Here is a 16,817-nt window from a genome sequence, read left to right as displayed (position 1 = left end):
GGGCAAAGTCTGGTGATGGCACTCGCCTCAGTTTTTGCTCCATCCTTCACTCAAATTTGCTGGAATTCCAAAGATATCCCAAAAGTGTCCCCCTCCAGGCCAGATGGTGGGTGTGACCCAGGCCAATGGCCAATGGCAGGGCCTGTGTCCCTTTCTTGTTAAAGGCCATGTTTAATGAGACAAGCATGCATTTCACTGGTTCAAGCAGTTGGCCCTCACCTATGAGCCAAATTGTACCTGTCACAACACCTCATTTATCCAGCATCTGTTCAAATATTAGCAAAATTTCCAATTAGTATAAGCTTAATTCTTTAAAGGGCCAAATTTAGGTTTTAAAAAATTAACCACATAAATTAAAATCTCTCTAAAATGTTATTAACACGTTTCCGTCTTCTTCAAGGGTGTAAGCTTTCCCACAATGACTAAGCGACATCATTATGCACAAGCGCACACACAGACCAGACACTGGAAGAGTTACATAAGCCCGTCATCGACGACTTTAGTTCACCGGCTGTTAGCACAGCCTTGGACACCCGCGAGGGAAAACGGTCCAGCGACGAGTGCTGAATGCTTCTTCCTAATTTTCAGACTTTCTCTCTCCTCCTTCAACGTTGGACTATCAATTATCACTCTTTGTTGACATTATATAATGAACAAACTTAAATATACGTAAACGGAGAGAGAATAACGTGCTGAACTCCCACATGCCCATCACCAGCCTCTCAACCACAGCAGCTCAAACCGCTCGAGGCCCCTCCTACCTCGCCCACCGTCCTCCCCTACCAATCTTAGCTATCACACACTCCACTCGTAAATATTCAGTGGTTGTCTCTTTTACAGAAACATGACCACATTACCATTACCACACCTAAAAAAAGAACAATTACTCTTTAATAACATAAAATATTCAATTAATGTAAAATTTCTAAGTGTTCCATGAATATTAAGTTTTCAAATTTTTAACTTTCAAACTTTTATTTGCAAACAGAACCAAACAAGGTCCAAATATTGCAATTGGTTGACAGGTCTCTTGACTCTTCTTTAATTGATAGATTCCCTCTCAACTGCTTTCTCTTGTGATTTGCTGAAAAAATGGATCACTTTTTAATTATATTTTTGTCAGCCTTTTCTGTTTGAAGTGGCCATTTCTACTCTCCTATAGAATGAGTAACCAGAAAAGTGTTTCAGAACTGTGCCTAAAATCAGAGAGCAAAGGCAGTGAGTGAGGTTCACAGGCTGCTCCTAGGAGAAAACTTGCCATGTGCAGCCCAGGCCACGCCGGCTCAGAGGCTCCCAGCTGCTTGGCCATGGCAGGGGTGAGCCACTCCCTAAAACGTGGCCACTAGCAACACTTTCTGTCCTGCAAGGTGAAGCCTAAGAGGAGACAGAAAAGAGGGCAAAACGAAACCCCCAAGTGCGGTGCCAATGAAGGCCGCCCAGCACACATTCCCTGAGGGCCTCACGGGCCGACTGGTCACCCCTCGGTCACCCTCGATTGCATGGCTACGGTCACTTCCGTGTGGCGAAGTAAGTCCTGAGACTGCAGCAGAGTCTCGCTGGCCCCTGCCCCACCCTGAGTCAGGGCAGGAAGCACGCACCAGGCTCACCGCCCAGGGCCCCAGGTCCAGAAATCTTCCCAGCAGATCCAGGGCTCTCAGCCGGTGCACTTGGCTCAGCAGCACCTGAGGGAGAGGGAGGAGACGGTGTCACTCAGGACGGCGGGACGCGGTGCTCTTGGGAGCCCTGCCGCCTGAGCTGCTGACTCCAGGGCGTCCGACCGAGCAGCTCAGATGCCTCCCTCGCTTTGTTCATTTATTTACCTACAGCAGGTGCTCCAGGAAAGCAGTATTTCTTCATGAATGGGTAAAATATGCACACTATAGAAAGTATTAAAACAAATGGTTTTTTTATTGCATTTCAAAAAATTTTCACCGCTGACATTTTGGTATACCAACTTCCAGACATCATTTCCTTATTTATTCTAAACCAGCTAATATAGTATTGTATTTCTCATTTCCCGTTTTAACTAAACAATATACTGAGAATCTCATTCCATACCCCTAGATACATCTGGCCATGTCATTCCCAACAGCAGCACGGCCCTTCATCTACATAAATGTGCATAGTTCGTTTAAACAATTTCTCCAGTGCTAGCTATTTAAATTACTATCCAATTTTTGCTGTTATAAACAATGCTGTGATAAATATCCTAATAGGTACACCTCTGCACATTTGAATGGTTTTTTCCCCCCGGATAAATGTGAGAAGTAAAATTACAGGGTCACAGCATAGATACTTACATTATCAAATTATCCTCCAGCCAAACCAATTTGCATTTCCAACGAGAGGCAAGTGGTGCTCTCTCCCTCCAGCCTCCTCAGAGCACAGTGCAGGAGGGCATCGGTTTGCTGGGGCACTCGCTGGTTATGTGACCTTGGGCAAATTACTTATCTTCTCCGAACCTTAACTTCTTAATTCATAAAACAAGGATACCAGAAAACCTACCCACAGGGCTTTTATTAAAAGAAATAACAAATTAAAAGCTCCCAGGATAATACTAGCCCATATTAAACTAATATTTGCCAATATAATAAGCAAAAATAAAATATCCTTTTAACCTGAATTTCTTTGATGACAAGTTAGGTTGGATATTTTTCTCATAGTTTAATTGGGTAAATTGGACATGTACGTCCTGATTTTCCTACTTACGAGTTTAGCTTTTTCTTATTGATATGAAAGAGTTCTTTATAAGTTAAAAAGAGCAAGATCTGCCACATATTTTTCTCTTTTTTCCTCTGTTGCATCCAAGTTCTAGATTTCCAATGGCGTCATTTATACCGACTTTCCCTTCAGTGCTTACACTCGAGGTCGCATGTACCAAGTCGCTCTCATGTGGAGCATTTCTGTCCACTGACATTCGCAGCCATCCAACGAGTGTTTATGGGGCCTTGCTTTGTGTGGGCACCATGCACCATGCCGGTGCGGGGCGGTGATCAGGAACAGCTGGGCGCCCCCTTCCTGTGATCACTTAGCTGCAGAGACAGACATTAGATGGCCACCCTGCAATAATCCACTGTCACGGTGAGCAGTGCTGTGAAAACGCATAACAGGGGGTCCCAGCCCTACTCTAGGGGGTCTCAAAGGTTTCCCCTCCTGGCAGGCAGCCAAATCCCAGAGGGTGATGTGGGGGTTCCCAGGTTCCAGGCAGAGGGGGCCGGGAAAGTTCAGGGTGTCTGAGGAAGGGCAAGCGGCCTATCTGAGGTGGGAGCGGCCACACACCCAGCCTGCCCTGCAGACCAGGCGAAGGGTCTCAGTTTTTCCTAAGAGAAGCATCAGCCATTGACTGATGCGAACCAGTGGAGTGACCCATGGAAGTGCCCTCTGCAGGGAATGGACTGGCAGGAGGCTGGATGGAGGGGTGGAATGGGGTAGACTGACCCTGGCAGTGACTGATGGTGGGGAAGAGACTCCAAGACAGGTGGGAGGTGTGAGCAACAGAACTTGTCTGCAAGGGACAAGGTGGGGTCAGGGAAAGGAGACTCTGGAAGACAGATGTGGAAAGAGGCAGGAGAAAAGGACGGCCAGGCCAGCAAGGTTGGGGCTAGGAGTGCAAATATGGGCGTGGTCCGCAAAGGGAGAAGTTGGGCCAAGAGGGAAGGGTGAGGGCAGGGACAGGTGGGAGAAGTGGAGAGGGAGGTGGAACTGAAGCCAAGGAGGGAAGGTTTCCCCTGTGCCACCTGCTCCCAGGAGGTTCGCAGCAGGACTCATGAAGCAGACCCCCTGGGTGTAGGGTGTGGATCTTGGTAGACTTCTGAGGATGGACGCCAGAGCAGTGGGACAGGGTGGGGGTGAGGAAACTGGGCAGCCAGAGCAGTGTTTAAGGAGCCCCCGTGGAGGGGTGAACAGGGGCTGGAGTAGTGGGGCATGCAGGGAGGATCACCAGGCAGGGACAGAGGAGGTGGCGAGAGGGAGGCTGGGGACAGAGGAGACAGCGGGTCCTGACAGTGTTGAGTTCCTGAGAAGGACACGCCAAGGAGGAGGATGGGGAGCTCCCCAGGGAGAAGCCTGTGGCTCATGGAGGAGTGGCATGCTGTGTGGCGGCTCACATACAAAAAAATAGACGAAGCCTGGCAACAGATGTTAGCTCAGGGCAACGCTTCCTCAGGAAAAAAACCAATCAGTGTCTACAGCTGTGCTGGGAAGCCCAGGAGTCAGGGAAGCAGATGAGGAGAAAGAGCCACTGGTTTAGGCACTGGAATGTCATCTTGATTCATCTCCCACTGGTTTGGAGCCCATTTCCACATCACTCTTTCAAGATGGATGGCTGAGTGGTATGTTTCATGTTTGGAGATGATGAGAGATTCTCTGATTAAGAAGCTGGGAGAAGGGGCTGGCCCAGTGGTTAAGTTCACGCGTTCCGCTTTGGAGGCCCAGGGTTTTGCTGGTTCGGATCCTGGGTGTGGACATGGCACCGCTCATCAGGCCATGCTGAGGCGGTGTCCCACATGCCACAACTAGAAGGACCCACAACTAAAATATACAACTATGTACTTGGGGGATTTGGGGAGAAAAAAAAGATTGGTAACAGCTGTTAGCTCAGGTGCCAATCTTTAAAAAGAAGCTGGGACAGGTGATGTGGGAGGCTGCTCATGGGAGCACATCTGAATTGGGACCTGATCCCCTCCCACATGTCACTCGTGGGTTACCACGCGCCCCTGTTGTTTGATGTAGGTTTGGAGGGGAAGAGAGACAGTGGGAAATGTGGGCTTTGGAGTCAAGCTGACCTGATTTTAATCCTGACTCTGTCACTTCCTAATAGTGTCTTAAATTACTTAACCTCTGGAAATTTCAGTTTCCTTAACCAGAAAAGTAGAGACAGGGGCCAGCCCCTATCTTAACAGCTAGAAGTTAAGTTCACACATTCTACTTTGGTGGCCTGGGGTTTGCCATTTCGGATTATGGGGTGGACCTATGTACTGCTTGTCAAGCCATGCTGTGGTGGCATCCCACATATGAAGTGGAGGAAGATGGGCACGGATGTCAGCTCAGGGCCACTCTTCCTCAGCAAAAAAAAAAAAAAAAAAAAAAGAAAGAAAGAAGAAGAAAAGTGGACATAACATTTGACTTGGGTTTATTTTCAAAATTAAATGAGATAAAGTCTGTGAAAGCACCCAGCATGGGGGTGTGTAATAAATATTAACATTACGGTTTCAGCAGACAGTTACAGGATGTCTCCACCCTTCAGAAGCGATTTGACTGACTGTATCTATTTTTGAAGAAAATAAAACTGCCTGAGGCTCAAGTTTCTTGATGGTTCAGAGTGAGCAGGCCTTCTATTTACCAGGTTTGTGAAAGCAGATGCAATCCATCAAAAATCAAAGGCTTCAAATATATCTAAAGCTTGAGAAGACTGTTTTCTGATTCCCTTTGTTATTTAAAACCCTGTAACCACGAGTAAAGCTCTGTTTTTTAAGGTAAATAGTAGATCAGTTTGTAACGGCAGCAGGCGGCTAAGACACCCAACCCCGGAGAGTTCAGGGTGTCTGTCCTCCGTGTGCGCTAACCAGCACTATGAGGTCTCCACGGCAACGTCTGATCCACAAATGGGCAAGTAAAGGCAGCTGGCCACAGTCACCATCACGAGAGGGTCTTCCTGACTGCCAAACAGGTCGATGAAACATATCCTGGGGCACTGACACCCCTGTGTCTCAGAGACTTGGCGTCTGAAGACCGTCGGCAGTGCAGGATTTTGTGCTGCAATTAGTAATGTTTTATTCGAAAATAAACATTGTCAATAAGGAGTCCTGGGGAAAATGTCAAGTGTTGGGTTTTTTAAACATTACATCTTTCCTGTTCCTTCTGTTGATTTGTATTTTATTAAAAAGTGAAGCCCAAGATAAATTAAAATTACTTTAAAATAAGGACTGGTTTTTGTTTGTTTGGATTTGAACTTTTTTTTTAATTCCTGTTTCAGACTGCCCCAGGATCTGTGGAAATTACAGAGATAAATGGTGGTGAACTGAATGAGTTGCTGGGATTTATTTTCGTCTGTGGCAACCCAAAGATTAATCATGGTGACATTAACACCCAAATTAAAGCAGAGCTTCCTAGGGTAACGACAGTTCGTCTGCCTTGTGCACACACAGGGCGCTCAGGCTTCAGGGCCGAGACTGCTCGTAGAGCTGCTGCTAAGGAAAACAGGCGCCGAGCTCCAGGCCTGGCGTGCTGGAGCCTGCAGGCCGGGCGCCTGGGAATCGGACCATCCGAGATTCTGGAGCCAGTGAGAATGTGTACGTGAGAACACCCCAGTTATTACCCATGCTGCCATCTAACAATAATCCTGTGCTTTCAGACCAAAAATTGCATTTGTAAATAAAATGATGCAAGAAAAGCAAACAGGGCTTTCCTAATGAAATGCCCTATTGACTTGCAAGATCTGTGCAAAGGCCCAGTGTATCCTATAAAACCCCTTCTTCCCTCTCTTTTCTACAACATCGAATCTTCCCTCTCTGCCTGGGGCTTCTTCATGCGCAGGCCACCCGAGGGAGTGCGGACAGTAACGTCAAGTCCAGGCAGAGCCACCCAGGCCAGAGACCTCGTGCACCAGGGCTTGCAGTGCAGCAGGGCTCGAAAATCCCCCTTCCTATTCCTTCTGTTGATTTACATTTTTAAAAGGCAAAAAAGGACATCGGGGCTGGTCAGAAAGAGCGTCCTTCCGTGCTTACATTACTCTAAGGGCTGTAAATCCACGGGCCGGAGGGGACGTTTCATTTGATTTTCACGGTCACCAGCTAATGTCTCTGAGTCTTTGAGTGGAGAAAATTCTCTTCGGCTTGAGGAAAAAGTAGCAGGGATTGGAAAAACTACAAAGCAACACTTTCTGACTCGCTGAGGCACCAGAGGATAACTCATGGATAACAGGGTCTAGGCTTGGGCAAAAGTAAAGTTTCTTAAGATAAAGCATGGTGAAGTGAGTGGAATTAATGAGAAGGCAGCTGACACTGCGGGCGGCACCAAACGAAGCCAGCGCTCCTTGGTGTTTCGTCTCGTTGAGCACAGCTCGCGCCTTGCTGCAGGCTGGCACAGTCCACAGACCGACCCCTCCAGAACGAGGAAGAATCGGCAGCTTACATTTGTCTGAGAGCTTACACAGAAATGCCTCCCTTCTTTTCGGTCCCAGTTATTTTTCCTCATTTGGGCCTTGGACAGGTGGCTCGCTTAGTCTTCTCTTTCCCTGAGGGCGTGTGGATTGTAAATGGAACATTAAAAAAAAAGTCAACAGAAGGCCATTTACAAAGGATTGTTTGCCAGACCCAGAAGAGGATTTAACACTCTTGGTGTTGCACCCCTGCTTTGGAGAGGATCGATTTGACTCCATCACATGCTGAAGTAACAGGAAGGTCAGTGGGAGGGCCAAAGGCTCCTCTCCTGAAAATTCCGGTGAGCCAGAGGAGCTTTGGAGCACAGCACGTCCAACCTGCGCCACTGCCGTCCTCTGACATCCTGTCTGCCTGCCCTTCATTCACACCCAGCCACCTTGCTGCACTCATGGACGAGAGAGCATTGGCTTCTGCCAAATGGTCAGTTTTCTTTGTTTTGTTGTTATTATTGCATTTCTTTTCTTTTGGTTTTGAAAATTTGTCTTTTCATTTACAGCTCACCTTGCAAACTCAGGAAAGTCTCAAATGAATCTGGAAGCACACAGGGGAACAGCAGTAATGTTTGCATTCTTTTCATAACGTCAGAAAAGCAGCAGTCCTAATACACAAAAAGCACCAAGACATCTCCAGCGCAGCATCGTGGCGCAGTTACTCTGCCACCTGCCTGGTTCCTGACGCCTGCAAGAACAGGCCCTTGCGCTTCTGCAGCATTCCTAGCACTCCGCCCTCTCTCAGCTCCTCTCTTTGCCGTCACACAGTCCTAAGCCAGGGAAACCTCAGTTCTGTTGCAAGAAAATGATCTTCACAGCCTGCCGTGTGGCCGACATGGAGGCAGAGCAGACCAGCACAGGAGGAGCGCTGCCCTGTTCTGTGGTGGCGACAGAGACACTGTTCACCTATTTTCAGATGATCCTCAGCAGTGGGAGCCGCTCTGGGTGGGCCTTTGGCCTAGTGGAGATCGACGGGGCTGCCACGGCGACGGGTGCACAGCTGAGTGAGAGCGGACAGCCCCACCTGGAAGGAGGTGGGGCACACGTCCTGGACAGGCACACAACGAGGCTCCTGGTCTATCTCATGGAGGCAAGGCGGCCTCATCAGCTTTCTCGGGGGACGGTGACGATCCTGCCCTGCCAGTCAGAACTGAAGACCCCAAACCCAGAGGCGGAACACCCTCTCCACTCCACTGCTGAACACAGATGTAAACACGCGCCCCTCGCTGCTGGCACAACCCGTCCGCACGACCGTCCCCAGCTTCTTTGCCAAGTCCAACTGCCCCACCCCAACGGCAGAAAATCTTTGCCAGGTTCTGAAGTGAGGTATTAGACCTTGGTGTCTACACTGAACAGTGGTTTTAAAACTCACTTGACCTTGTCCCAGAGTAAAACAGCTTTCCTTATGGCAAAACCTAGTCCACACACCTCTCCCATAAATACACATTAACTGAAACGAAAGTTCTGTGAACGCTTTCTAACCTTCCTACCTGTGACAAACTTCAGTATTTTGCCATGCCATCCCATCTGATCTCATTAACCAAAAAATTATCTGGGAGAGACCCACAAAACTGATCTCCCAACCCACTGGTGGGGCACAATGTGCAGTGTGGACACTGACACCAGCCACGTGAGTGACTGGCACTTGCCAGCACCCCCAGAAAGTGCAATGGCACCCGCACCAACACACCCTCACAGAGAGGAGGGGAATGGCTCCTGGTCCAGGCGGTCACGCCACTTCGTCAATAACTCACAGGTGCCTGGCCTGGAGCCCACATGGCCCATTTGCAATTTGCTCAGTGCTCCTCATCCCTGTTCTCCCAGGGCTGACTGGCATCTCATGTCCTTCCAAAAAAATGGCACCGATGCTGAGAGCCCGTACCGGAAACAAGTGAAGCTTGTTTGCAGCAGCATTCCATCAATGCCCCCTGACGCGTAAACAGGGAGATGGGGAGGGCGCTGACTGCCACCCCAATTAGGATTTAATTGAGGGTGGGGGAGGGGGCAGTGACTTTACAGGGAAAGCCCTTTAGGAGTAAGTATGCAGTCAGCTCCAACGCCGGTGATGGGTCTGTGTGATTTCTTTCCCACAAATGCCATCTGGCCCAGGGCATGGCCATGGACAGTGGAGAGGGCTGTGTGTCACATACCCTCACACACATCCCTGGATAAACTAGTCCCCGGGAGGCTGTGGAGTTTTCTAGCTTCCTTCCCTGGGATACACTTAGCCAGTCTGGCCCGATCTGAAGAAACTCACCTGTAAAACAATGGGAAGTTGTTCAGGTGGGTTCCTGTTCTCCACGCCCATTGTGAGCCACACCTGGAATGCGGTCAGCTGCTCAGCAAAAAACGGACTGTGCTGTGAGAAAGGCAGAGTGGGGAGTTAGTGAGGGACCTGCCATTTCTTATTCAGCCTTACCTTTATACACTCACCCCACCCATCAATTCAGTCCCACGTCTTTCTAAGGCACCAACTCTGCACTGCCCCAACCATCCAGGTGAGAGAAGACGGGCCAGGATTGTAGCAGAGGAGGTGGTGAGAAGCAGTCGGTCCCCTAATGTGTTACACAGGTAGAGCCAGCAGGAGGTGTGAACGGAGTGGATGTGCTAAGAGAAAAGGAGCTGGTAACTCCAAGGCTCTTGGCCTGAGCACCAAAAGGGTGGGGTCCATGAACTGAGCTGAGAAGACTGTGGAAGAAGCACATTTGGGAGGAGAATGTGGGGAATTCAGCCTTGGACGCATCAAGTTTAAGATGCTTACTGGACATCCGAGTGAAGACATCAAGGGGTGATGGATGATATGAGCCTGCAGTTCAGGAGAGACGTGTGGGTTGGAGAGAGAACCTTAGTTAAAAGTTAAGTGAGAAAGAGAAGGACCTCTGGGCTGATCCCTGGTGATTCCACTAGTTAAGAGGCCAAGGAGGTGACATGGAGCTAGCAGAGGAGCCAGCAAGGGCCAGGCCAGCAGAGGGAGGGCAGGAACGGGTGGTGGCCAGGAAGCCAAGAGAGGGCAGAGTGTGAGGAGAAGTGTGCACAGTGTCAAAGACTGCCGGTGGGTCAGGCAAGCTAAGATTCAGGGCTGACCATGCCTGGTGCAGCAGCACAGGGGTCACTGGAGGCTATTAAGAACAGCCTCAGGGTGGGAGCGAGCATAAGCACAACTGGAGTGGCTTCAAGGGAGAAGAGAAGAGAATTTGGAGACTCAAGTACAGGGAGTTTTTCGAGGGAATTTGGCTGCAAAGGGGAAGGAGAGAAATGGAGAGGGAGCAGAGGGGAGGGGATCAAGTGATCAGGAGGTTTTATTTAAAGATGGGAGAAGACGGCACATTTATAAGCTGATGAGAGAGATCAGGTAAAGTGGGGGCTGCTGGGTGACGTCCTTGGGCGGATGTTGATGCACAGGTGCAGGGCTGGTGCTGCTGGGAGGACGAGCAGCTCTCCAGGAATGGGGACGGGAGAGCAGATGCGCCTGGCACAGGGATATAGGCAGGTGTGCTGGGGGATGCGTAGAGGTTCACTTCTCCTTCCCAGCGAGGTGTCGTCAGGGAGGAGGTGCTGGTGTTGGCTAGAGTGCAGATGGGAGCGGGAATGGGAAGGAACTGAGGAGAACGTCCAGTCAGACCATCAGGCAGTGTTCAAGGCCCCTCAAGGACAGTGAGCACAGCAGGGTCCAGTGGGTTTCACGAGCACAGCTTAGGGTCGGGGTGCAGGCTCAGAGTGGGCAGGCGTGGACTGACTCAGGGACCACGGAGTTGGGGGTGAAGGGAGCAGAGGGCATGTGAGAACAACAGAAGCCCTGGCCTGGGGTCAGTGGGGCGAGGGAGGCAGCAGGCGATAGAGTCACGGGCCTCGGTGCTGGTGAGCTTGGAGCACAGTGCCGTCGGAGCGAAGGAGGGGACAAGCTGGACAGCAGCGGTGGGGGAGTCCAGGTCGGTCTGTCCTGACGCTGGCCATGTGGAGGGCGTTTTACCGAATGACGAGGACCAGGCAAGCTCAGGGAGCAGGGAGGACCAGGCCGTCGGACAGAGGTCTGGGAACAGAGTAGTCAAGTAGTGGAAGGACTGCTGCATTTTTCTGTCTCAGAATTATTTTCTCTTCATACACAGCGCTGCCTCTCTTGAGCCCCAAATAAAAAGAACTCCAAATTACAAATCTCTGCCCCCATCCACCAGCCTCTCTCTCTACTTTCTCTGTTTCCAAGGGGGAAAGCAGGTGGCTGCATTGCAGAGGTGTGTCTGTGTGTAAGGAAGGGCGAGTAGGAAGGCAGGGATGCGGGCTGTGACCCACGGGTTCCAGCGCATGTGGACACATGTGGCCACGTGCATGTGAACAACTTTAAGCCATGGGTGGGGCCTCAGCAGACACGTAAGCCAAACTCCAGGCGTGCTTCCTCCACGCCTTCCACAGAGGAGCCTGCTGGCCAGGGCCATGGTGCCCCCATAACAAAGTCAGTGTCACGTGAGAATTCAGGAGAGGACATTTACCACTTAGGGATTCAAGTTCTTGCAGAGTCAGCTTACATCAAGTTAATCAAATTTGGGGGACAACCTGTGAAGTGAAATGGAGCCCCCAAAGTGATTTTCCTGTTTTGAAGTGTGAACTATTCATAAATTGGTTTAAAAACAATCATCTTGTTAAGCGCCCGCTCCCCACATCTGGTGAGAACACAGTTACACTGAGTGAGGGAAAGTCAGACAATTCAGATAATTCCCTCTTTCGTCCTTCGTTCCATATTAATTTTCACTTTGTGAATGTTCACATGTTGCTCATTGATGGACAAACTGCTTCACGAAAAAAAAAAGACAAATATTCCTGATCTTTTCACCTAAAACTAACAAAGAAGGACCAGCCTTTGCCATCGGTCTGCTGTGAGGTTTGCCATACTCCTTAAAGCCATGGGGGAGCTGAGAAACCCGAGCAGGCTCCCAACACAAGCGCAGCTCAGCATTTTAAAAAACGCCACACAAAACAGCTTAGGAGCTGCCCCATGTGCATCTAACGATGACTCACAGAGCTTCTGTTTTGGGCCAAATCTCCAAGATTCTGTCCACAGTGTGTCAGAGCTACCATTCAGATTCTTGGGGGAAGAAAATGGAACCCAGGATGAATGTTCTGGAGGAGAGCTCTCACATGTGGTAGGTGGAGGTTGTGAGTCATGCAGCCATGCATCCAGGGCCTCCCAGGACAATTCTGATGCCAGGTGGTCTGCTCTGTTGTCAGCCCACGTGTCAGCAGGCCTGAGGGTCTGAGAACAGGCACCAAGTGCAATGGACTGAAAGCAGGAAGTCCAGCTTGGGTGCAGAGCCAGGCCTGGCCACTGGGGCTAACCCACCCAGACTTCTGCTTCCATTGTTGTGAGAGAGAAAAGCTAGTTAATCTTCCCACTCTTCTCACTTGCCCTCCCTGGTCCAAACACACTGATACTGGCCGTGTCTGTCCCGATACACTCGCTACTTTTGATGACCTCACTGCTTAAGAGGAGACAAAAAAAGAAAAAGCGAAGTGGCTAACAGCGTTCAAATGCCAACCACCTATCAGACCACTCAGCCTACAGAAGGGTTCTGTGTAAACCCTCCTGAGAGAGTCAGTCACCCAGACTTCCCACGGTGTGCGAATCCTCCCCACTGCTCTTCCTAGCGCGACAAGCGTCAGTGATGACAGGGCTCCATTTCCCTGCTGATTACAACCCCGCACTTCCAACTGCTACTCTGGGAGATTGACATACATGCCAGGCTTTCTTTTTGTGTATCTGAAAATGAGGTTTTAAGATAAGGCCAGTAATATATAGGAAAATTATTAGAACTAAGAAGTGAATTTAGTAAAGTTGCTATACAAAATGACTTGTAAACAATATATATGTAAAGAATGAGAAAACAAAGTGAAATTTTTAAAAAATACCATTTATAGCTATGTTTATGGATAAGAAAACTCAATACTGTACAGACGTCAAGGTCCCCTAGGTCCATCTATGGATCCATCGTAATCTCAATCAAAACTGCTTTCATAATCAAGCCTGCCTGGTATTTGTGCAAGGACAAAGTGACCAATGGAGTGGAAGAGAGACCCTGGAAACAGCCCCACACACATGGTCCCCTGATTCAATGTAAATAACACTGGGTAAGTTGGATATCCATGTGTGAAAAAAATGTATCTTGACCCCAACCTCACACCATATGCAGTAAATTCCAGGTGGACAGCAGGTCTGGATGTGAAAGGTAAAAAGATAAAGCTTTCAGAAGAAAAAGAGGAGAACATCATCTCAGGCATGTTTTTCCAGAGTAAGCAAAGATTTCTTGAACAGGATACAAAAGCCCTAACCATAAAAGGAAAAATGGGTAAATTGGATTATGTTAAAACAAGAAACTTCTGTTCAACAATAAAAAACATTTAAAAAGTGAAAATGAGGTCCATACAGTGAAAAAAGATATTCACAATGCATGACAAAGGATTTGTATTCAGAATACAGTATATATAGAACCACTACAAATTAGTAAGAAACAGACAACATAAAAGAAAAATGGTCAAAAAACTTGAACAGGCAATTTATAAAAGAGGATATTCAAATGGCCAATAAAAAAACCAAAACAGTGATTAACACTATTAACCACTGGGGAAATAGAAGATAAAATCTCAAAGAAATGCCTTTTCATACTGAACCAGAATAGCCAAAAGGAAAAAAAAGGTGGACAATATCAAGTATTCATGACGATGCAGAGCAACTAAAACTCTCACATGTTGCGGGCAGGAGTGTAAACCGATTGAACCACTTTGGACAACCAGCTGTATAGTATCTACCAAAACTGAACATATGTGCACCCGGTGACCAGCAGTTTCCCTGCTAGTGTAGACACCTGACCCCAGTGCACCAAAGCCGTGTAAGGAATAGCAGCACCCAGCCCGTGGCCAGTGAGGCATTTGCTTCAGGCACAAAATTTAAGGGGGCACCGAAACCTCAGTAATCGAGATAAAAAATACTTTAATGCAGTATTTAAAAACTAATAATTAATGCAAAAATCCATAATGAACAAAATATCGAAATTTCAAACAAAGACAGGCTCAGTATCACTGATCTCTCCTTTCGCCTCAGGCTCCGGTGACTCGGCCTGGCACTGGCCAGCACTGCTGGTGAGGGCCACACCTGGAAACTCAAAACGCCCACAGGATGGACAAACGATCTTTGAAGTATTTACTGTGATAAGAGTGAGCTACAACTACACGGAGCAAACAGTGGTGAGGGAAAGTGGTCACACACAAAGGCTCCATTCTGTAGGCTCCATTTATCCAAGGACAAAAACACGCAACAGGGAAAGCAGTGGCCAGAAGGTGGCAGGAAGGGGGCTTCTGACGTGCTGCCGCTTGGTTTGTCTGTTGGTTACAACTTGTAAAAATTCATCACGCTGCACTTATGACATAAGAAATTTTCTGCATGTATGTTATGCTTCTGAAAAAGTGAAAACGAAATAAAAAAGATAGCACGTGGTCTACATCAGTTACCCCTTCCCCGTGTTGGTTGGGTGAAATTACCGCCCAAAGCAGAATATTGATTCTAGTAGATTAGAAATGAAGTATTAAGATCCTTGGAAAGACAGCTGGCACTGGAGCAGAAGGAGGATAATAAGAAACTGTATTATTTCTGCGAGAGTATATAATCCTGGTCCCCTAATAGCACACAGTAAAACCATGCACACAGTACAGAAAGCCGAAGTCCCACGAGGCTTTCCAAACACAGGCTTGCAGCGGCAGGGCCTGTCCTCCCTCTGAGAGCTTGGGCACACGGGAGGCCTGCCTGCTGGAGTGGAGGCGCAGTGCAGCAGGGAGTGGGGCCGAGACTGTCGCCACAGAGGTCTGTGACTGTGCACCAGACCTGCCCTGCCTTAGAGTTTAGGGTTTATGGGGAAGGGGCCCAATGGGCAGTGCCAAACACACTGGTGAGAGCCAGTGAAAGCTATCAGCTCCCACTTCAGGGTTTAAAATGCAAGGGAGTCTGCGACTGACTGGTAAGTGCATTAAAAAAAAGAAGATGGATGGAGAGGGAGGGAGAGAGGGAGAGAGGGAGGGAGAGAGAGAGAGAGAGAGAGAGAGAGAGAGAGAGAGAGAGAGAGAGATGGGGATGAGGATGCAGACGGAGATGGGAAGGAGATGGGGATGGAGAAAGAGATGCTAGAGCAAGTATGGTAAATGTTAATGGTAGAACTAAGTGGTGGGAAAATACGTGCTCATAAAATTCTTGCAACTTTGCTATAAGCTTAAAAATTTTCATAGTAAAATGTGAAAAAATTCAAGCAATAAAGAGGGAGAGCCTCTTAGCTCAGCCCCAAGGGGTATCAAAATCATCCGAGGGGTTAATACACACACACGCACACACGTACAAGCACACATAGGTGCACACAGCCCCCCAGATACAGACACATACGTGCACAATACACCCCAAATGCACACACACATACATGTGCGTGCACACTCCCCAGATACACAACACACCCCCATATACACGCACAAACATGCACAACCCCCAGTGTGTGCACACACACGAACACACACGCGCACCCCCCAGGCCCCTGGCTGAGTAGGTGAAAATCTTCCCTGGCGGCCGTGATGCACGCTAACAGTTAATCACTTCTGCAGTGAGCTTAACCTTTCCCGGACGTGGGTGCCTTTGACCTTGGCTCAAGCACATGACGTGCTGGCACTGGTGACCCCCGTGTGAGTACACTAAGGGTCAGGAACTCTGGTCCAGCACGTACCTTGTGCCAGGCTCTGTCCTGGGTACTCGACCTATCTTAACTCCTTGTGTCCCCGCTTGCCCCATGAATTAGATGCCACTATCATTTCCCCTGTAAACCAAGGAAACTGAGGCACAGCAGGGCTAACTTGCCCACTGGAGCCTCTCAAGTGGGGCCAGAGATGAAGGTGCGTGTAGAAAAGGCCAGGTGCCTATGACCCTCAAGCCCCACCCCGACTCACTTCAGCTGCACTGGGTGACCTGGAGCTGCCCTGCTTGCTCCTGGCTCCGCCGCTTCTCCCAGACCTGCGCACCTTCCCCAGCCCTCAGGCGGCCGTCGGGCCCCTCTGCTCCCCACACCCCCGCCTGTCTCTAACTGCGCTCTAACTCAATGGGTGTGACTCTCCTCTTTTCTCAGGGGTTTCTTGAAGGAGGACCAGATCTTATTCATGTGCTCTGAGACTTGGTGTCTAACACACAACAAACACTCAGTAAATGAATCTTCAATGAAGGGAGTTGCATGGCAGGAAAAGCAAAAGGGGCTCTTGGTGAGCTGCTGCGAAGACCCAGCTGGAGTGGATTCCCCGTAGGTGCCGTGAGTAAAATGAGATTCACTCACCCAGCACCAGACCAGCATCCAGGAAACGTGGCCTGTGGAGCAGTCACTCCCTCAGGCTGAGCACTATACCCTCGAGGTTTCCAGGCACTGGCCACGGGGCAGCAGGGCCAAGAGTCACACACCCTGGGGTAACCCTAATCTGTTCACAGTTCAAAGGGTGGACCATGGGACTGGGGCGCACATGAAGGAAAGAGCCAACACAGCAACATTTGAAGAGAAGATATTTTTAAAGAAGCGACCATTTCAAAACCTCATTTTAACCCCTGGTTGATGCAATCTTTTAAACTTCTGGCTAAGTGCATCTTTTCCCAGGCAAGTGAATGAAA

The 16,817-nt window shown here is 49.0% G+C and overlaps 1 protein-coding gene across 7 annotated transcripts in view; it reads right to left on the bottom strand.

Moving 5' to 3' along the window:
* RPTOR (regulatory associated protein of MTOR complex 1) overlaps window positions 1-16,817 on the bottom strand; it is a 397,196-nt gene that overhangs the window by 104,793 nt on the left and 275,586 nt on the right. For all 7 annotated transcript variants that reach the window (XM_044746113.2, XM_044746114.2, XM_070483827.1 and 4 more), the window contains 2 exons: window positions 9,408-9,509; window positions 1,599-1,682 (listed from right to left, as the gene is read on the bottom strand). In XM_044746113.2, the coding sequence (XP_044602048.2) occupies window positions 1,599-1,682; window positions 9,408-9,509 (186 nt within the window). The remainder of the gene's footprint in view (window positions 1-1,598; window positions 1,683-9,407; window positions 9,510-16,817) is intronic.

The sequence above is a fragment of the Equus asinus genome, chromosome 13, assembly GCF_041296235.1.
Source record: "Equus asinus isolate D_3611 breed Donkey chromosome 13, EquAss-T2T_v2, whole genome shotgun sequence".
In the NCBI taxonomy this organism is placed as follows: domain Eukaryota; kingdom Metazoa; phylum Chordata; class Mammalia; order Perissodactyla; family Equidae; genus Equus; species Equus asinus.
The sequence above is the reverse complement of the archived record's forward strand: the minus strand, read 5'-3'. Positions and strand labels throughout refer to the sequence as shown.